General features: G+C 48.2%; 1 protein-coding gene and 1 long non-coding RNA gene across 3 annotated transcripts; both read left to right on the forward strand.

The window, feature by feature from the left end:
- LOC109277175 (uncharacterized) lies at positions 1 to 2757 on the forward strand. Its single transcript, XR_002085024.2, has 2 exons — positions 1 to 325; positions 2236 to 2757. It is a non-coding gene; the product is annotated as an uncharacterized LOC109277175 (long non-coding RNA).
- A 7207-nt stretch (positions 2758 to 9964) lies between these two features.
- LOC109276989 (protein CD300H-like) lies at positions 9965 to 19212 on the forward strand. 2 transcript variants are annotated; one of them, XM_019466346.2, is made up of 4 exons: positions 9965 to 10224; positions 15508 to 15865; positions 16685 to 16773; positions 18535 to 18717. In XM_019466346.2, the coding sequence occupies exons 1-4, from the start codon at positions 10137 to 10139 to the stop codon at positions 18594 to 18596; spliced, it is 597 nt and encodes a 198-aa protein (XP_019321891.1). In that variant the 5' UTR covers positions 9965 to 10136; the 3' UTR covers positions 18597 to 18717. The 2 variants fall into 2 exon arrangements, with proteins under 2 accessions (XP_019321891.1, XP_019321890.1); XM_019466345.2 differs by lacking the exon at positions 16685 to 16773 and having other exon boundaries at positions 9983 to 10224; positions 18535 to 19212.
- Positions 19213 to 21702: the final 2490 nt, after the last annotated feature.

The following is a 21702-nucleotide window of genomic DNA, read 5'->3' on the forward strand; positions in this document are numbered from 1 at the left end:
TTCTGCACCTGCCAGGAGGAAGCGGAGAGAGGCACATATGGGGGCACACTGACCACACCCTGTGTGTATTGCCCAGGATGGGAATCTCACAAAAAATGGTTGTGTCGTGGGAATGACTGGGATTCCTGCAAAATCCTTGTTAAAACCACTGGGTCAGAACAACTGGTGAAGAGGGGCAGAGTGTCGATCCAGGACAATCACAGCCGACACACATTCACCATGACCTTGGAGAACCTCCAGTGGGACGATGAAGACACCTACTGGTGTGGGATTGAGCGGACCGGCACTGATATAGGGTACAAATTTTCAGTGATTGTCGAACCAGGTAGGCACTACCCCTCCTGTGCTCTGGCCCCCTGGGACTCACCCCGAGAAGAGTCAAAACTGTTTCTCTGCTGATGATCGGATGGAGAGGAGTCTCGAAACTCACCTGAGACCACACGTGTGCATGGGCCTGTGTGAGCATGTGTGTGCATGTGTGAGCATGGATGGGGAACACCAGGAGTCTGGAAGGGATTGGAAGAAAGAGTGAGCTCCCAAAACTCCGCATGTCTCCACCTGGTCTCCCCAGAGGGAGCAGAGAAGGACAGACTCAGCCAGGACAGGCTTGTTCAGGGAAGGCAACTCCTCTTTTCCCGGTCACCTCCACTGTCAGCACATCCCAGCCTGAGTGGGGTCTGTCGGGTGTGCAGGGAGAGTGGGGTGCTAGAAAGCCAAGATTCTCCCTCTCTTAGATACTCTCATGGCTCCCGGCTTCTCCTCCAGGACAGAATCGAGCTTGTCTGGGCACGTGTTTCTCTGCACAGCTCATTGTCTGAGTCTATTGCCCACAGAGATCAAGGTGATGGTCCCAGTTTCAGCCCATAGGCTAAAGGGACCTCCTTCCATGGGACCAGAGACCCCAATTCCTTCCAATGCCTTCCTGGACCTCTGGTACCTTGTGTCCTGCTCTTTCTGGAGTTTGGGGCCAGGACTTCATAGCGGCTGTTCCCACCCTCTGTTCCATATCAAGTATCAGAGGGAAGGAGCCCAGCACAGTCGGGGTGCAGTGAGGATTCCTGAGGTCCAGAATGGCCTCCATGGTCAAAGTGCTGCTTAAATCTATGAAATACTTTTGCCTGTGTCTATGAGATGATCATATGCCTTTTCTCCTTTAGTTTGTCAATGCGGCATATTATACTTACTGATTTCCTCATGTTCAAACAATTTTGTATTCTGGGGTCATAGCTAACTTGACAATGATGTACTATCTTGCATATATATCCCTAGGTTCAGCTTTTTGATTTTTTGTTGCAGACTTTGGTATTTATGTTCATGAGTGATTTTTGCCTATATTTCTTTTTTTTTTTTTTTGCACTGCCCTTGTCACATTTTGCTATTAAGAGCATGCTAGTCTCAGGACGCCTGTGTGGCTCAGTCAGTTAAGCATCCGACTTCGGCTGAGGTCATGTTCTCATGGTTGGTGAGTTCGAGCCCTGCATTGGGTTCTGTGCTGACAGCTCAGAGCCTGGAGCCTGCTTCAGATCCTGGGTCTCCCTTTCTCTCTCTCTCTCTCTGGCCCTCCCCTGTTTGTGTTCTCCCTCTATCTCAAAAATCAATCAATAAGTAAAAACTTAAAAAAAGTAAGGATTTGGTTCATTTGAATAGTAAGACGATTCAGGTTTTCTATTTCTATTTGCGTCTATTTTAGTATATCGCATTACTTTTGCTAGAAATTTGTTTATTTTGATAGAAACAAGTTTATTGGCATAAACTTTAGATATCTTTTTATTATCACATCCCATTTTTATTTTTCTTTTTAAAATGTGCAGGGTATTGTGTGATATACCTTTTGAGGCCTGGCATCAATTATTCAGACCTCTCCCTTTATCACCAACGTCTTGCGAGGGTTTTGGGTTTTTTTACAAAACAATGTTGGCTTTTTTGGTCTTCTTTATTTTTTTAATGTTTATTTATTTTTGAGAGAGATAGAGAGACAGAGCACGAGCAGGGGAGGGGCAGTGAGAGAGGGAAACACAGAATTGCAAGCAGGCTCCAGGCTCTGAGCTGTCAGCACAGAGCCCAACATGTGGCTTGAACTCACAAACTGTGAGATCATGACCTGAACTGAAGTCAGAGTCTTAACCAACTGAGACACCCACGTGCCCCAGGTCTTCTCTATTTTATATTTCCTTTCTACTTCATTAATTTTTTTCTTTTTTTCATTATTTCCTTCCTTTTCCTTTCCTCTACAAGTGACCATGCAATGTCACTATGGCCCAACATGGGAGACCTATGTGAGGTCCTGGTGTCCAGATGCTGATCTGAGTAGCTGCACCATCGTTGTTCAAACCGCTGGATCAGAGCTGAAGAAGAACCTTGTGTCCATCAATCAGAAAATGCACACATTCTCCATGACCATATGGGGGGAGTAAAACAATTTTTGAGAAAAATGACCTGTTGTGTTTCTGAGTTGCTCCCAGGCGTTTTACAGAATGGCATCCCTGTTCACACGCGAAATCTGGAAATTCAGAGAAGGACCCAAGCTTAGAATTCTTCCATAAGTTCCTTCTTTGCTTTTTCTGGGGCACCTTTTAAATTAACCACTTGGATTTGATTCTGTGAAAAATCAGTGACCTCTTCCCCGACCCCCTTGTAAGTCACAGGGGCTCTCAGTCTCTTGCTCTCAGTCTCCTGCTTGTTCGTGGTCCAGGATGGGGGACTGCCCTTCCCCAGGCTCTCCCCTGGATCTGTAAACAATAAATGTTGTGACTCTGCTTCCATCGTGTGGGTGTATTGAAACTGCGCCTTTCATTAAAACGTCCCTGTCCCTGGGTGGTTCATGTCCCTAAAGTGGGAGTGTGGCTATGGAGGGAGCTACCTACCTGCCCACCCACGTGGGTGGTTGTGCCTCCTCATGCAGCAGGTCGTGATCTGCATCTTCTTAATTCAATGAACCAGCTCTGGCTTCTAAATACACACGGAGGAACTCAGGCAAGTCAATGCAGACACAGCCTGGTGTGGGATTAGGAGAGTTGGAGATGACGGTGGGTCCAAGTGACCATTGACCCAGGGAAGTACTCTTCCCTCATGGACCACTGGCATCTCCTCAGCAAGAGGGAGCTAGTGAAAAATTGGGCAGATATGCCAATTTTTATATTGTGGATTTTTAGAAAGAGAAATTTTATTTTATTTTATTTTTTTAATATGAAATTTATTGTCAAATTGGTTTCCATACAACACCCAGTGCTCATCCCAACAGGTGCCCTCCTCAATGCCCATCACCCACTTTCCCCTCCCTCCCACTCCCCATCAACCCTCAGTGCATTCTCAGTTTTTAAGTCTCTTACGGTTTGCTTCCCTCCTTCTCTTTTTTTTTCCCTTTCCCCTTCCCCATGGTCTTTTGTTAAGTTTCTCAAGATCCATATAAGAGAAATTATAAAAGTATACAAAATGTAGAATAAAACAGTGTGTTCTGACTTCTACCCTACTTCCCTACCGAAGGCAAGGACTGTAACGTGTGTGTGTGTGTGTGAGTGTGTAAGCGTGTGTGTGTGTGTGTGTGTGTGTGTGTGTCCATGTCCTTTGGAGAAATCCTATGCATCTAAAGCATGTATTTGTGCATATATTCTTTCCCTCCTTCAAAGAAAAATCACACACATTGTTCTACATCTTGCTTATTTTCACTGAATGTATTTTGAAAATCATTCCGTATCAGTATCTATAAATTTTTGTTTGCAATGGCTTCATAGTATTCCATGACAGTTACATACCATGATTTATTTAATTGCTTCAGGGGCACCTGGGTGGCTCAGTCGATTAAGCGTACGACTGTGGCTTAGGTCATGATATCATGGTTTATGAGTTCGAGCCCCGCGTTGGGCTCTGTGCTGATGGCTCAGAGCCTGCTTTGGTTTCTGTGTCTCCGTCTCTCTCTCTGCCCCTCCCTACTCATGCTCTGTCTGTCTGTCTCTCTCTGTCTCTCAAAAAATAAAAATTAAATAAATTAAATAAAAAACTTGTTTCACTCATGACAGGCATTTCAGTTGTTTTGGGTACTTTGCAACTACATGCAATTGTGTAGCAAATCTCCTTGCATATGTGGCTTGATGCACATTTATGAATATACCTACAGGGCCATTCCTATAAAAAAAATAGCTGTGTTAGTGGTTTGTACATTTTCCCAATTTTGATGGATATTACCAAAGAGGCTGGGAACATTTCTACCCTTGTCTGAATGTGACAATAAACGGCCATCCCCCACCCCCAACATTGGGTGTTGTCAATTTTTTATCTTTACACTCTGATTGGCAGACTTGGCATATTGATTGCACATGACCTGGGCCCCCAGGCAGTGGAGAATGATGTGGGGGGTGGGGGTGAATGAGACAGGGGAGAAGGAGTGGTTCTAGGCAGCCAAGCAGACAGCCACTGGGTAGGTGATGCTGGGTGAGCTGAGAACCAACAGGACACCTGCCCTCAGCACAAGGGGAAGGTTCCAGGCCATCACCTGCTCCAGCTTGAAGACTCTCCCAGCCGCCTCCCTCCCCACACTAGACTTTGGCAAATACCAACTTTTATTCAAAGGGGGAAAATCACCTTCAAAAGCTTATAAGTGAGGGGTGCTGAGTGGCTCAGTCGGTTAAGAGGCCAACTCCGGCTCAAGTCACAATCTCGTGGTTCGTGACCTCAAGTCCCACATCAGGCTCTGTGCTGACAGCTTGGAGCCTGGAGCCTGCTTCAGATTCTGTGTCTCCCTCTCTCTCTGCCCCTCCCCGTTTGCACTCTGTACCCCTCTCTCTCTCAAAAATAAACATTAAAAAATGTTTTAATTTAAAAAAAGCTTATAAGTGAAAAAAAGAATATAAAGACAAAGCAAACTAAAGAACAGACTTCATGAAAAGATATGTCCAAAGAAACTTAGAAAAATCAGCACATAAATAGTTCTACTCAGTCTCAAGGAAGTGATAGACAACAGGAGGATTCTAGAAATGTAAAGAGAATGAAGTACAAGATAGGGTGATGGAGAGCCAGCAGGCTGACCTCGGGAAAGAGAAGGAGCGGAAGAGAAGGAGCCAATGTTGCTGGCAAGAAAGAATCAAGGAAAGAACCACAAAACCCAAAGACAATCGTACCTGAAAACGCACAGACGTGGTGCCTTGTGGATATTTCCTGAAGCGACATTTACGTGAACACAGTATAACGTGTGTAGAGGCAGACATAGGTACAGGAGACCGAGAGGTGATGCCACAAATGTACATCGGCTATTCACTTGGAGGAGAAAAGAGAAGCCCAAAGTAAACATAATTGAATTGAATTAAAAACTATGTGGAAACAAAGAGATCTTTCAGGCTGTCATTGAAAGCCCACCCGGGGACCCAGGAAAGGAACTGATACAGATGATCCACACCCAGAATGGTATGAAGTTACCGAACCTTGTGGATAAAACAGAATCATCTGGGCTGGTATCAGAAACGATGATCACATCAGAAGGTCGTACCAGAAGGATCACATGGTGTGTGACAGAAATACTCTTGCTTCATAACAACACTGCATCCCAACACACAGTGAAGGATAATCTATATGTTCTGAGCAAATGACAGAATATTCCGGAATGCTCTGACAACTGTCTCGTGAATGCAAGACCTTATGAAATATAGCACCCATGAGCCCTTTCAAAATAGAAAATATACATCATGATCAAAGTCTGCCAACAAAGGGTGAAGTTAAATAGTGAAAAAAGAGAAGCTGTGGTCAGCAATGAGTGTTTTACCCTAAGCATAAAATCCCTAAGCAATGGTGGGAACGATTACAGAAGAGAGTATAAGTGTCATAGATGCAAAGAACACCATTCTGAGAAAATCAGCACTGGGAAGAGGATGGTGGGCCATGGGTGAGATGCAGAAGTCTTCGTCTTTTAGGGCACAGAGTCCAGAGATAGTTTTAATGTGTTGTCCCAAATCAGATGGTATTGTGGGGGCTGGGAGTCCAGGCAAGTGCGGAGGGCATCCAAGTGAGAGGCATCTCAGCGTGGGTGTCAGGGTCCAAGCCGGCTGAGGAAGCCCTCCCCACCGAGGGTCAGCCCAGGCTGGGATGGCAGAACCCAAAAGGGGTGAGAAGAGCATCTCCATGGGTGGTGGCTGGGTGTAGGATTTCAAATCCCACATGGGGCGAAGCTGGGGCAGAGTGGTGGGGGTGGGGGCGGACATGGGTGTGGAGGTGGGGTCAGACACCATGCTAGGCTCAGCTTTTCATCTCAGCACTCTCTGATCTGTGGCATGCAGGTAAGGACCCCCCAAAATCTCCTCCACTGTTATTCTAGACACTTGGAAAGACTTCTCAATGGGTGGGTCCTTGGCATTACCCCTGATTAGGGCTTCGACATATGAATTTGGGGGAGGACACAGACACGCAGTCCATGGCAGGTGACTAACAGACACCTTCAATTCCAAACCAGAATCTGTTCTTCCTGCAAGCCCAGCTTTGCCCATTTTGGTTCACTGCGTTCCCAAACCCCCAGGTGCTCAGCCTTGAACTTAGGAGTGGCCCCTGATTCCTCTCTTGCTCATATCTAATCTGTTAAGATATCCTGCTGCTCTGGGGCGCCTGGGTGGCTCAGTCGGTTGGGCGTCAACTTCAGCTCAGGTCACAATCTCATGTTGCCTGGGTTCGAGCCCTGCGTCGGGCTCTATGCTGACAGCTGGGAGCCCGGAGCCTGCTTCGGGTCTGTGTCTCCTTCTCTCTCTGCTCCTCCCCTGCTCTCACCCTGTCTCTCTCTCTCTCAAAACATAAATAAACATCAAAAAAGTTTTAAGCTATCCTGCTGCTCTTTCTTCAAAATATCAATGTCCAGAATCTAACCATGCCTCCACCTGCCCACTGTTCTGCCCACTGTTCTTAACTGAGTGCCTGTCACCATCGATGCACTGAACATTTGCAGACTAACTGGCCTTCCAGTTCTCTGACCTCCATATGCTCCTCAGCAGCTTCACATGCCTCCATGTGATTCCTCAAACATGACAGGCCTGTTCCTGACTCTTGTGTCCTGACCCCAGCCCTGAGTGACCCTTGTCTTTCCAGCTGCCGCCTCCTCCAGCCACAGGGGAATGGCTCTTCAGGGGCTTTGAGGGGACCTGCACCCCAGCTGTCACCCCAGACCTGCCTCTGTGGGGAGCTGGGACCCAGTCTTTCTCCTTCTTCAGATTGCTGGCCCATGAGCAGTCCTCACACGTGATGGGCACCATGGTGGGAGAATCTCTAAGTGTGCCCTGTAGGCATGATGAGGAATCCAACACATTTTAACCAATACTGATGCCAAGAACCATGTCATCGGCCAAGGAAGATTGTGAAGACTTTGGGGCCAGAGGCGGTGGCAGCCAGAGACCAAGTGTCCATCTACGACCATCTTTGGGACCTGACCTTCACAGTTACCATGAGGACGATGCAGGCATTGAATGTGTGAGGTTAAAACGGGGCTTCTACTGTCAGAGTGACTGTCGATTCTCCCTGGCAAGTCCCTCCTTGGTGCTGTCACCGAGGCTTTCTGGAGGGTCCGCTGGGCTTCTGGGTGAAAGCCAGTTCCTGTGCACTGCCGTGTCCTTTGCATATGGCCAAGTGTCCTGTCCGTAGCTGAAGAAAGAGACACACAGGGTGGCTGAGTGCACCCTGCAGCCTCTTCCTGCTTTGACCTGAGACCAGCAGGGAGCCATGAAGCCTGTGTGTCAGGGATGAACTGCCAGCTCATAGAAGCCTCTGGTAGTAGGTTTGCTATTCCTGCCTCCTCTCCCTGGATGGGATTATGCGACTCCATCCCGTTGACATCAGGCATGGCCATGTGACGTGCTGTGGTCCATGAAGGAGGAGCCTAAGAGGCATGTACCTCTCTGAGTGGCTCCTCTAGGAGCCACTCTATTGCTTCCCTCTTCCTGTCACAGACAAGGGCTGCTCCTTCAGGCTGGGTCCCCAAGCAAATGGGGCCCACTGTGGACATGTAAGATGAGTGAGAGAATGGCTTTCATGGCTCCAGCATTCTGAGATTTGGGGGTTTTGTTACAGCAGCATCACCTAGAAAAAGCTGACTGATACAGTCCTGTGCACAGCAGGTAGCTTGTCCAGGATGAGGATACCAAGTGTGCCTTTCTGGGAAAGTCTGTAGCTCTGAGCTGTCCCCTTCACAGACTCAGGCACTGCCTCCCAAGGGAGAAGTGGTAAGCAGTGCCCCCTGAGTCTGCCTCGCCCCACCGGGGCTCTTGCAGGGAGACTAAAGAGCAGGTGACTCTTCCCTTAGTTCCCAGAGCCGTGAGCGGCTCCGAGGCTCTGCCCTTAAAGGGCTGCTGGTGTCAAGAGGGCAGTGGAAGAAGACTGGCCTCTCATAGGCAGATGACAGTCACAGAAAGGACAGGCCTGTCCCTAAGCACCCTGTCTGAATGGCCCAGACCAATTGCAGACAGAGCCACTTCCGGAGGCCAAAAGAGAGATGCACACATTTGCACACACATGCCTCCCTGCTGCCAGCTGCATCCAGGCTGTGTGAGCTGGGAAGGAGGGGGTGAGTTTGAATCCTGGGCTGAGAGCAATCATGTGGCTCGCCTAAGGTTGCACAGCAAATAAATGGCAACGTGGAACTTTCCAGGGCATTTCACAAATCCCATCTGAGGAGGAACAATTTTCTTTAAGGGCATGTTGGAAAGAAAATGAAAACTTGCAGACAAAATGTCACAAGGACTAGTGAGGAAAGGAATGGTCTTTTTATGGTGTGTCCAGGAAAACAAAGTCAGGGTGACTTTTGGTTGACCCCCCCATCGAGGTGACGAGAGACAGGAGGCATGCAATGACAACAACCATGTTCTCCTCTCTGGGAGAAGAGTCTTGCCCTCCTGGCAAAGGAAAGGACACAGGAGGTCGCGTACCCACCCCACCCCCACCCCCAAGGGTCTGAGCAGGAGCCGCGGAGCCCAAGTAAATGGAAGTTCACAAATTGAAAATTCTTCTGCTTCTGGCAAACTCCTCCCTCCCTAGCTCCGTCTGTTCTGTGTCATCGTTGAACATGTCGGGAGGGGGAGGTGCACGCCCGCACACACACACACACACACACACACATACACACGCATCCGTGCACGCACACGCACAAAACCTCAGAATACATGAGATCTCCCTCTGCAGCAAGAAACGAACCAGCAGGCTGTTTCTTTATTTACTGAAACAGCCAATTAAGAGATGCTTGACAATAGGATCCCAGAATTTTAGACTTTTCCATTTATGTGAGTCTGGGTTCGTGGATAAGACATTCCAAATCGGCATCTGCCTTGCTAAGTCCTCCCTGGCTGTTTCCTGTCATGGGGCATAATGCTGGCCAGGTGCACCCGAGTTGCCGTTTGAGATATTGAAAATTTTTCTGTCCGTGGGAAGCTTGGCGGCTCATTTAACCAGGTTAAAGGGGAGGCTTGAGGATGGCTCGGTGCCAGAGCGAAGGGGGCTGGTCGGGAGCATGTGACCAAGGCAGGAGCCCATTCAAGGCCTCTGGGGTCTGGTGAGGCCAGACCAAGAGCTGGGGACTGACAAGAGGAGAGCCCACACCAAAGGTGGCCCCAGCCTCACACTCCGCTCCACCAAGAGCAGGAGATGAGGCCAGCTTCACGGGGGGCCCCTCTGTGGTCACACCGTGCCCCGCTGAGAAGGGCTTGATTTAATGCTCTGTTGTCCTGCCGGCTCGAAATGGTTGGTGATTCTAGGACAAAGGTGTTTTCATTTTGCACTGGGCCTTGCAAACGGCTGGTCTTGTCCAGAGGAGGCTTTGTCATGCCTGTACCCGCCAGCCACGCCAGCCACAGGACATTTGCTATTTGTAGAGGGAAGGGCTTGCTCGGAAAATCTAGAAGGAAGTCAGCTGGGCCCTTGCCTGCTGCGGCAGGCGGGTGTGTTGGCTGTGGTGGAGTCATGGTAAGGGTGTTATCCTCACAGGAAGCAAAAACCAGAACCGTGCATTCAAATGTTTCTGAGGAAAACTTTAGCAAGTAATCGACTGGTCATGTGATGCCCTGAGCCCCTCGCTTCCCCCATTTTCTGACCAGTCCTGAGAACAGAACCAAGAGGCTGAAGAAGGAAGCAGAGAAGTGCCAAGAATTGCAGAAGAGGGGGATGTGGTGAGCGGCCCCTGCATGAGGGGTTCCAGCCGCAGCAAGAGAGACACCCAGAGGGACGGGGCCATGTGGCTGCCATCGGCTTTGCTGCTGCTCTCTGTCCCAGGTGAGCGGGGCTGGGCAGGTCTGGGTGACAACGGTGTGGGGCAAGGTTGGTGATGGGGAAGGGAAGAGATGAGGACACAAGCAAAGAAAGGAGGGGGTGAGCTCCGAAAAACCTCACGCAAACGAAGAGGAAGAGGAGTTGATGGTAAGTTGATGCTTCCCACAGGTGAGCACATACAGAGCCCTAAAGAAATTGGCTACTTTAATCCTGATGACCACCATTTTGAAAATCAGGAAGGCTGTTTTTTAAAAAAATGTTTATTTATTTATTTTTGAGAGAGAGAGAGAACAGACATGGAGGAAAGGCAGAGAGAGAAGGAGACAGAATCCCAAACAGGCTTCGTGCTGCCAGCGCAGGACCCAACATGGGGCTCGAACCCACAAACCGTGAGATCATGACCTGAGCCGAAATCAAGAGCTGGACACTTCACCAACTGAGCCACCCAGGCACCCCCTGTCTTTTTTTTTTTTAAGTAGGCTCCACGCTGGGCGTGAGGTTTGAATTTACAACTCTGAGATTAAGACCTGAGCTGAGATCAAGAGTTGGACACTCAACAGACTGAACCACCCAGACACCCCAGGAACACTGTCTTATGCACCAGGCCAGGGCGAGGGGAGCAGAGAACTAATACTAATTGGGCTAATCGATGTGTTCACCCGGTTTTCCCCATAATCTAATCCAATTTTTATTGCAATCCTATGAAAACAAGAGACGATGATGCAGAGACAGGCAAATAATTTACCCTAGACCAACTCATGCAAGGCAACCAAGGTTCAAAGAGAATACGTTTATTGCCAAGATCACTGCTCTTCTTATAACACTTATATTCAAGGTCATCACTTTTTAGAAATAATACAATGGTCACTTACTACATAAGCCTCCTTGTGAATAGCTGTTCATGTATCCCAGGTGCTGACGCACCCCCCATGGGGGGCTCTGTGCCTCCAACAGGTCTGGGCTGGCCCCAGGGGCCCTGCACTGTGAGCTGCTAGATGGTGACACTGCTGGGGACTTGTCCATCCTTGTCTGAGAGTTCCCATAAACGATGTTTCTCTCTCTCTTTTTTGTTTTTGAACACTGGAAGGACAATATTTTATTATAAAAGGGGAAAGAATCAAGACAACTCACCAGTCTGCTCTGATCCTGTGAAAACACAAATGTAGCAATTAGAAATCAGAGTAATCCGATGTCAGCGCTAACCGTCAGAACCCAAGGAGGAAAAATCTTTATTTCATTAATCCCATTTCCCCACCTCTAGCTGTATTAATCAAGGTGCACCAAAACCCTTAAAAATATCACTCCCGTGAGATTGAGCCCTGAGTCAGGCTCTGTGCTGATAGCATGGAGCCTGCTTGGTATTCTCTCTCTCTCTCTCTCTCTCTCTCTCTCTCTCTCTCTCTCTCCCTTCCCCTCCCCCACTCGTGCTCTTTCCCTGCCTCTCAAAATAAATAAACAACAAAAAAAACCCTTAATATAAATATCACTCCCAAAATAGGACACTAAAACTCAGAACATAAAGATACTCTGCATGATAAAGCTGAACAGAAAAACACACTTTAGACTTTTAAAACTTGACCAACTTTTAAATAATATTGCTTTACAGAGATTATTTAATGTAAAAAATTTCGGGGCACCTGGGTGGTTCAGTCAGTTAAGTGACGGACTCTTGATTTCGGCTCAGGTCATGATCTCACAGTTCATGGGTTCAAGCCCCCATGTTGGGCTTCATGTTGAAAGCTCAAAACCTGCTAGGGATTTTCTCTCTCTCCCTCTCTCCCTCTCTCTCTCTTTCTGCCCTTCCCCTGCTTGGTCTCTCTCTCAATAAATAAACTTTAAAATAATAATAATGATAATAATAATAAATTTTAAAACTAATGCACATTCTAAACATCCAGTTTTGGTAATCAAGATAAAGTAATTTTATTACAAATTTCAGGATCTAAAAGTAATTTGTTACATTTACTAAGATAAATCTGAAATGGCCTGTATCAAGCATGTGTGTCCTGCATAGTGACCCTGTGATCCTCAGGCATGAAAAGACACAGTCCCACCCCTCCCCCTTTATTGATGTGATCAGCCAGATGAAAAAAAATTATGCTGAGTCTCAACTAGTACATACTGATTAGGATCATTTTGGTTTATCACTCTGGCATTTAGATTATGAAGAGTTCAGGGAAAAAAGCCTCATTCTTGAATTCTGATAAGCCAAACTAAAGTCTCAAGGGTGGCCTCCAGAAATTCAAGGTTCTCTTTTCCTACTTATTTCAATAATACTTAGGAGATTTTCTGTATTTATTTATTTTTGTTTAAAAAAATTTTTTTAATGGGGGCACCTGGGTGGCTCAGTCAGTTAAGTGTCCGACTTCAGCTCAGGTCATGATCTCACAGTCTGTGAATTCAAGCCCCACGTCGGGCTCTGTGCTGACAGCTCAGAGCCTGGAACCTGCTTCTGCTTCAGATTCTGTGTCTCCCTCTCTCTCTGCCCCTCCCCTGCTCATGCTCTCTCTCTCTCTCTCTCTGTCTCAAAAATAAATAAAAACATTAAAAAATTTTTAAATAAAATTTTTTTAATGTTTTTATTTATTTTTGAGACAGAGAGAGAGAGAGGGGGGAGAGGCAGAGAGAGAGAGGGAGACACAGAATCCGAAGCAGGCTCCAGGCTCCAAGCTGTTAGCACAGAGACTGACAGGGGGCTTGAACTCACAGGGGGCTTGAACTCACATGCCATGAGATCATGACCTGAGCCGAAGTCAGATGCCCAATGGACTGAGCCACCTAGGGACCCTGACACTTTCTGTATTTAATAAGAGTTATAATTCAATTGGTCTGTAAGCCCAAGTCCAAAAGTCCTTGCCTCATGGCAAGAGGCCGCACAGGAGCTGGTTGACCAGTAAGACTAAGACCAGACAAAAGGAAAACACACTCGCCAGGGTTGTAGACAATGACCTTCCAGCAACAGAGACAAGCCCAGCGGGATGGCCATACACAAGAGGGCCTGTGGAGACCTCAAGCTATGCCATCCTCCTGCTCCTAAAGGAGATAAATCTCTCTCTGTCTACCCGGTTACTTGCCATTACACTTAACAGGCAGGTCTCTTTTCCTTTATATTTATTTTTTTTTAAGATTACCAAAGGCTTCGACTTACAATTGGAGCTGTAGGAAGCCTCTGGGGCTTGATGGGTACAGAGCAAGCACTGTCCTGTAGGATCTTAGAGAGAACCCGGGCCGGGGAGGAGCAGTGCAGCATCCCAGAGGTAGCTGAGACAGGGGGGAGAGAGCCCTCACGCTTCAGCAAGGAGAAGGTGGAGAAGAAAAAACACAAGGAGGGTTGTGGGGGTGGGGGCAGGGGGAGGGGATGCCAGGCTGCCTCAGGGTCAAGGTCAGGGTCTAGGTGTAACAGAGCATCTCTAACAATGTTTTCTTACCCAGACCTGAGAAAGCAGCTCCAGATCTCGAAGGCTAGGGCTGAAGCAACTGAAAGAGTAGGTAACATGGAAAGCCAGTCCTAAAGCGTCCCCGACCCCATCAGAAACGCAGAGAACAGCGCCCCCACAGCCTGAGCCTGGGACAGCAGCAACTGCACACGGTTCAGTGTTGGGGCTCCCAGTTTCCCCGGCCAGAAGCCTGCGTGGGGAGGGCCTCAGACTGGGGCATTTTGCCCCGTTGAGCAAGGTTCCTCAGCCTCTCCATTGTTGGCATTGGGGCTGGACCATTCTGTGTTGAGGGGCTGCCTTGTGCGCTTCAGGATGTTTAGCGGCATCCCTGGCTTCTGCCCACTGGATGCCAGGAACAACTCCCCACCCCTCCAGTTGTGAACAACCAAAAATGTCTACAAACATTCCCAAATGTCTCCTGGGGGAGCAGTATCACCCCTTGCTGAGAACCACTGCTTTGCAGATTATTGGTGGGAGAGGCAGACCGCCTTGTGATGTAGAATATAGGTCAGTGAGCCACTTGAGCTTGCTTGCTGGGAAATCCAGTGAGAAAATGCAAGGTATTTAAAATGAGGAAGCAAAAATTAGTTGGGTATTTTGCCCAAATAATTTCTCACTGTCCTTTTGCCCTGGGTTAACCTCCTTCCTTGTTAAGAACAGATGAGACAATGGGGTGCTTGGGTGGCTCAGTCGGTTAAGTGTCGATTTCAGCTCAGGTCATGAACTCATGGTTTGTGGGTTCGAGCCCTGTGTCGGGCTCTGTGCTGACAGCTCAGAGTCTGAAGCCTGCTTCGGATTCTGTGTCTGCCCCTCTCCTGCTTGTGCTCTGTCTCTCTCTCAAAAATAAAATAAACATAAAAACATTTTTTTGATAATAAAAAAAGAACAGATCAGACAATAGCTGTTCCTTGGCGTAATGAGGACTCCTCAGGTGCCTGGGACCGGCATGGCTCTCCAGGCAGGAAGCACAGGGTTTAGGGGGCTGGGTCCTAATCACTTCATACTGGAGCTTCCTGGGTGACTGGGGGAGGGAGGACAATGTCAAAACCTTGGGTTTGGCAGAAGAGCTAGAGATGAGGCCCAGGGCATGGCAAGGCTGGTGGGGAAGGGAGCAGTGTGGAGCAGGGAGTCCCTAAAGATGTCAGGTGATGGCAAGTGTTGCCACAGGTTTCTGTCCCAGGAAGGACATCGAGTGTGAATGTCCTTGAATCAGAGCCCAAATGAACCCCTTCCTGATGGTCTCTTTCTACCCCTGGCTGACTCCCATCTCCAGCATGACCCAGACATATGAACAGGAGGTCCCATCTATACAAGCAGGGATTATAAGCTTGGGGCTTACAGGCGATCATTTGGGAAGGGGACATAGCCAGAAGCTGAAGGCTTCCTTCTAGCTCTCAATACTGTGCTTCATCTAGACTTCCTTTGTTCCCATTCTTGCTTCCTGTTTTCTATTCCATCTGTCCATCCATCCATCCATCCATCCATCCATCTGTTTATTCAGAATATACTCAGTGGCTTCATTCAGTTCTTGGTAATTGATGGACACAGCCATTTCCTCTAGGTACTGACAGGTCTGGGGACCCAGAACCTATCTGAAGTCACCCAAAATCTTCCTCTCCCTCCACTTCTAAGTTGGCTGAGCCCACACAGGCTCTCTGTGTCTCAGAATCTCACACCAGGGAGCTTCAGAGGTCTCCCCCTTGTGTCCACCTACAACCCATACCTCTCGGTTCCTGACCCTTCCCTCCTTGAGCCTTAGGGTGACCTCTGGGTTTCCAGGGGACCTGACCCTCAAGGCCCCTCCAGTCGAGGCTCTTCAGGTGAAGAAAGTACCGATGGTCTTTTTCAGGCTTCTCATCTCTGAGTGGCCCCAGCACTGTGACAGGCACCGAGGGGGGATCCCTGAGTGTGCAGTGCCAGTATGAGGAGAAATACAAGGCATTTACCAAATACTGGTGCCGACAACCATGCTTGCTACTTTGGAACCAGATGGTGGAGACCAGAGGGTCTGAGGGAGAGGTGCGGAGTGGCCGTGTGTCCATCGTGGACCATTCTGCAGACCTCACCTTCACAGTGACCTTGGAGAACCTCACTACAGATGATGCAGGGAAATACAGATGTGGGATCGCGACAATACTGCGGGAAGAAGGACTCAATGGCTTCCTGCCTGACCTCTTTTTCCAGGTTCAAGTGTTTGTTTCCCCCAGGTAAGACCCTACTTTCCTCCGGTGCCCCTGAAGAAGGGATCTGAGCTAATTAATGCCTGCAGAGCACCTGAGGAAATCTCAGCTCGGGAGAAAAGAGCCAGCCCCAGTGTTTGTGCCTTAGAGACTCAGTGGGCGTGCTGTGTGGGTGTGAGTGTGTGGGAAATATGGGTGGGTGGGAGTGTGTGTGTGTGAAAGAACACGTGTGTGCATGCATGTGTGAGAGAGTATGTGTGCGAGTGAGGGTGTGAGGGACAGTGTGAGTGTGACATCCAAAGCCCTTGCTGTTGCCCCAGGTCCTGACAATATTTGTGGGCCTTGAGGACTGAGGCTGGTGTCGCTGCAGAGGGTCCTGTGACATGTGCTTCTATCAGGCCCTCCTGTCCTCACAAGACTGCGTGTCTCCACCTTCAACCTTCCTTGAATCGACCTCTCCGGTGTTCTGCCAAGGGGGACCAGGCAGGATGGCTGCACTGGCTGGAGAGGGGGCACCTGAGGTCTCACTTTTGTGCCAACTTTCAAACACTCCTGTTTCCAGTGAGATGAGGGACACTGAAATGCTTCATGGGGAAGGCGATGGCTCTCTGGTCCTGGTTTATGACCTGTCCATCTGCAGAGGAGATTGGTATGGCGTGGGGTGGGGATACGCCACACTCTGGCCAGGTCTGGGTCTGGCAAAGGGGAGACAGTGGTCCCGGAACTTCCAGCCCAGTCCCTTCCCTGAGTTCCCCCTGCTTTGTGAACTCAGAACCCTGCAGGTGACAGGTGCCTAGCTAGGGAGAATCATGCACTGGGCACTGGGCCTCTGTTTTTCACCATCAGCCTTCACGATAGCCTCCAGCAGCAAGAGCTCTGTGACATTGGGACCTCCAACGTCCCTGGTAGTGAGCACAGATCCATCCAACCCCAAGGTAACATGCGTGTGTCCCAGTGTCCTTTACCACTGCCTGGCTCCTTCCCTAGGGAGGGGCTTCCTAGATGCAAGTTTCCTCAACTATTCACTCATTCAACAAGCATTTAATTTGCTTGTTATGTGCCAGGAACTGATCTAAATGCTAGGAATATAACAGAGAACAAACAGGCAAGCCTGTGCTCTCAAGAAAGTCCCATTCAAATGGGTGGATTTAGACAATGGGTAGATGGATAGAAAGACAGACAATTAGATGATACGGATAGTTGATGGGTGGATGGATGATGGATGGATGGATAGATGACAGATGGATGGATAGATAGATAGATAGATGGAAGAAAGATGTCCATTAATAATAATTCCTATGGAGGAGAATTAAGCAGGTGTCAAGGATAGGGTGATGGGGCATGTGGGAAGATTATGGGACATGATGAAAGGAATCAAGATTCATTGAAAACAAATAACCAAGAGACTGTTTCAGTCTGAGTTTCTTCAAAATCAGATCTTGAAACAAGGACTTACGTGCAATTCATTTATGGAGAGGTGATCCCAGGAAGTATAGTGAGGGAGCTGGGAAATGGAAAAAGCCAGCAAAGTGTAACTTTGACAAAGGAGCTATCACACTAGCAACTGGGCTCTGTCCCACTAGGTGCCCTGGGAGATACCACATAGGACATAGGACATTCCTCAGAACTCTCCCACTGAGTGGTGAAGAAGCTGAGGTAGTGATCCACATACATCTATTCTCATGGTGGAGGAAGATGGCAGGCTTTGCTATTTTCTTAGAGTAATGAAGGAAGGCCTCTCAAATGAAGAGACATTTGAGCAGAGACCTGAAGGAAGCAGGAAAGCCAACAAGCAAGAATCTGGAGAAAGAATATTGCAGGCAGAGAGAGGGTCACTCTTGGGACCATGGATTCTGTGGCATTTCTGGCCTATTCTGCTCAGCAAGCACACATTCCTATAGCTAGAGAGAGCCCTCAGGCAAAGAGATGGACGAGTTGGAGGTGGGAAACCACTGGCGGGTCCAAGACTACCCACAGCTGGCCGGAGCTCAAGCAGGCAAAGAGCACATGAACCATGGTGCCAACAGGGTTTGCAAGAGCCCAGTGCATCAGTGGAGAGGGGCAGGCATCAGCCAACCCCTCAGGCTGCGAGCCAGGCAAGGGGTTGGGAAGGTAGAGAGCTTAAACAAAGGCCCAGTGTGGGGGAGGGGACACAAACATTTGTGAGGAGCTGAGGTGGTATTAAGTATTGGGACCCAGGGTGTGAGAGGATTGCCAATGAGCTGAATTTGGGGAGGTCACTCCTGGGGCTTGATGTTGTTGAACAGTTTCGGCAGAAGAGCTGCTCCCATGATGGACAGTATTGAAGATGAGTCAAGATGAATTTGAGCGAGGAATTCACTCAAAGGGGGCATTTCATCCTTGAAGTAGGGGCCAGCAAGAGCTGAGTTCCTGTGAGTGTTGAGGACTGTGGGTTCAGAAAGCTGTTTCCGGGGGTCTCCCTTCCTCTCCATTCTTCACCACTGCATCCTCTTGCGTCTGCTGCGTCCTGACACTCAAGGTCAACTCTTGAGCTGAAGGACAGGAGTCTGTGGCCCTCAGCACGGGGCTGTCCGGCCCTGATACCAACCAGCTTGGACATTGATACTGACTTTTGAGGCAATGGGACCTGAGCACAATAGCAGGTGGGGAAGAGGCAGAGCCTGGGCCTCTTGTGGAGGAGGAAACTCCTGCCAGTCACCGTGTTCCTCCTACAGGTCCCTGCCTGACCGCGTCCACTTCCTGCTCCTCGTATTCCTGGAGGTGCCCCTGCTTCTGATTATGCTCAGTGCTGTCCTCTGGGTGAACAGGCCTCAGTGGGCAACTTGTGGGAAACACAGTCAGCCTGATGACGACGGCCTACAGCCCTCCTTGCCCATCGATATCCTGTCCAGAGACATCACTGTTCAGACTAGAGAAGGAAGAACTTCTGCCCCCAAACTTTATTTCTCTTCTCACTTTATTGCCAAAAACTTGTAAGCAAAGCAAAACGAAACAAAACAAAACAAAAAAACAACCTTGAAAACATGTAATGAAATATATCACACATACAAAAATGTGTGTATAATGTAGATGTGCCTGGTGATTGGCTGGGCAGCACGCGGGAAACATTCCACAGGACCCCTAACTTGCCAGCAGAAATTGGTGCCAGGCACAGACTAGTTGGTCAAGGGATCCCAAAGTGAGGGCCCGCTTTTGGGTGACCTCGCCCTGCTGAGAACCCTCAAGGCAGCCTCTCAACTCAACATTCCTTCCTTTCTTCACTCGCTCACCAAGTATTCACCAAGAGCCTATATAGTGAAGACTTATTTCTGGATTATGGGGATAGAGCAATCAACAAAACACGAGCTTTGTGTTCTAACAGTTGGTTTCAGAAAATAAAGACATAAATAATACTGGTTTGTAATAAGTGTCATGGAGAAGAAAGGGTAAGAGTTCAGAGGATGGAGTGACAGGGGACAGGGACAGCCTCTTGGGTAAGAGCCTCAGGCAGGTGAGGGAGGGAAAGTGGAAGGGCTGAGCAAAAGCAAAGCTCAGGGCAGGTGAGCACCCTGACTGAGGCCAGTGGGGCAGGAAGCTAGGAAGTCAGGTAGATGTGGACAGGCCAGGCGAGCTTTGGGTGGGGGAGTGGTGGGCTGCATCTTCTGAGAGATGGGGAGCCACTGAAGGATTTCAGCAGAGGAGGCTCCAGGATCAGATGTGAAGATGCCAAGGCATTCACTTGAGGATTGGTTCCTAAATGATCTCTGACCTCTGAGAAATCACCCAAAACAACCCCAATCTGAGCTGGGTTCCTGGGAGTGTTGATGGCAGGAGAAGGAGTGGGGCTTAGGGTAAAGAAGCTCTTTCTGAAAGCCAGGTCCTGCCCCGGGGAAACCCTCTATCTCCTCTCAGTATCACCCACCTAACCCCCAAAGTCAGCTGTTGAGCTGAGAAGATAGGGGTGAGTATATCCAAATATCCAAGTCTAGCCCAAATTTAGGTTATTAGGTCCACGGGATCTTTGATCAGAGAGACTTGGGGGGGCAGAAAGGAGAGACCTGGGGCCTCGTCTTGAGGAGGCAGCTCACCGTCTGTCACCATGTTCCCCGCAGGCCCCTGTTTAGCAGCGTCCACTTTCTGGAGTTCCTGGTCTTTCTGCAAGTGCCCCCACTCCTGACCGTGCTCAGTGCTGTCCTCAGGGTATCCTCCCCCTTTGTGGGGACCCCAACTAAGAGATGCTTCAGTCCTTCGTGCCTTTTGATATGCTGCCCAGACATACAGCCCTTCAGATTAGAGAAGAAGATAAGATATATTACATCTTATTTATCCATTTTTCTGTTGATGGCTTTGGGTTGTTGCCCATTTGGGGCTTTTCCACAGCCAGTGCCGCTGTGAACATTTTTATACAGGTCACCTAATATATACGTGAAATAAGTTCACTAAGGTAGATGCTTAGGGATGGAATTGCTGGGTTTTAGGGTTTGTGCATGCTCAACCACACTAGATAATGCCAAATGATTTTTCCAACCCCGTTAACTGCCCCAGTTAATGCTCCCATCAGCAATAGCTGAGAACCCCCATTGCTCTGCCTCTGTGTGACTACTTGGTTGGTCAGACCTTTTAGTTTTGGGGTTTTGCCATTTTGAAATAGTTTTCATTTCACAATTTACAGGATGGCCAGACTGTGCAGCCAAGGTCAAAAGGCAGGTAAGCGTGACCCAGGAAAGAGGTCAGTGCAGGATTCGAGGTCACTGAGAACAGACAACATGCACACCAGGCTCAAGGGGAGCAGGGTTTACTTACAGCACAAGGAGAGAGAGAGGGAGCCAGGCTGTGGATCTGTTCCTACGGCTGGTGCGTCCACTCTACAGCCAGCATGGGCAGTGTGGTCGCATGCACCCCAGTTGTCTTGCACAAGAATCCAGACTCCTTCCCAATGAGGTCTGAAATATAGGAAACTGGGGTGCGCCTGAGGGTCACTGACTCTAGCACTCAAGCAGAACAAAGTAGCATTCAGTGAACCTGAAAGGGATTCCCGCAAAAGTCAATAAACCCAGCACAGTCCGTGTGGGATCCTATCTCCCGGTAAGGATGTGTTCCAGGCACATTCTTTGTGGGCAAGAAGAAGTCAGGGAGGAGGCTGCCATGCCCAACCTTCTTGTGGTTTTAATTTAAGTTTCTCTGGCTGCCATCATGTTGAGAACCTTTTCAGTTTCTATTGCATTTCCCCTTCTGTTCAAGTTTTGCCTACCGTTCTTGCGTTAGCTCTCTTTTCCTTACTGGATTATAGGACTTGGAATCATACTCTTGTTTGGTGAAATTTTATCAATTATACATTTTTCATATGTGCTCACATAATTTGTGGCTTGTCTTTTCATTCTGGAGTCTTTTCATAAATATAGTTCTGAATTTTAGTGTATTTGAATTCATCAAAATTATTATGGTTTGTGCTTTTGGTACCATAATTTAGAAACGTTTCTTATCCCAAAGTTATAAAAATAACCTCCTATATTTTTTCTTAACAGTCTAAAATTTTTGCAGTTCACATTTTAAGTCCTTGATCCAACTGGGATCGGGTTTTTTTTTCTTCTGTGATTTGAAGTTGGAAGCATTTTCCTTTTTCTCCATATGGATAACCACATATTCCAACATATTTATCAGTTTTCCTTCTTCCCCCATTTACCTGAGTTATATCAGGTGTCCAGGTAAAAACGGGTCTGGTTATGGGTGCTCTATTCTGTTTAATTGGGCTACTTACTTATCTGTGTTCATTACCATATTGTCCTAATCACTATAGCCATATAAAGGCCCTCCACATTTTTCCTTTGTTTAAAAACTAGAAATAAGATAAAAAGATAAGAAGAAAGATTAAATAGGGTCAAGAGATTCATAATATAATATCA

This window comes from Panthera pardus, unplaced genomic scaffold, assembly GCF_024362965.1.
Source record: "Panthera pardus isolate Hobbes unplaced genomic scaffold, ASM2436296v1 HiC_scaffold_3, whole genome shotgun sequence".
Taxonomy (NCBI): Eukaryota; Metazoa; Chordata; class Mammalia; order Carnivora; family Felidae; genus Panthera; species Panthera pardus.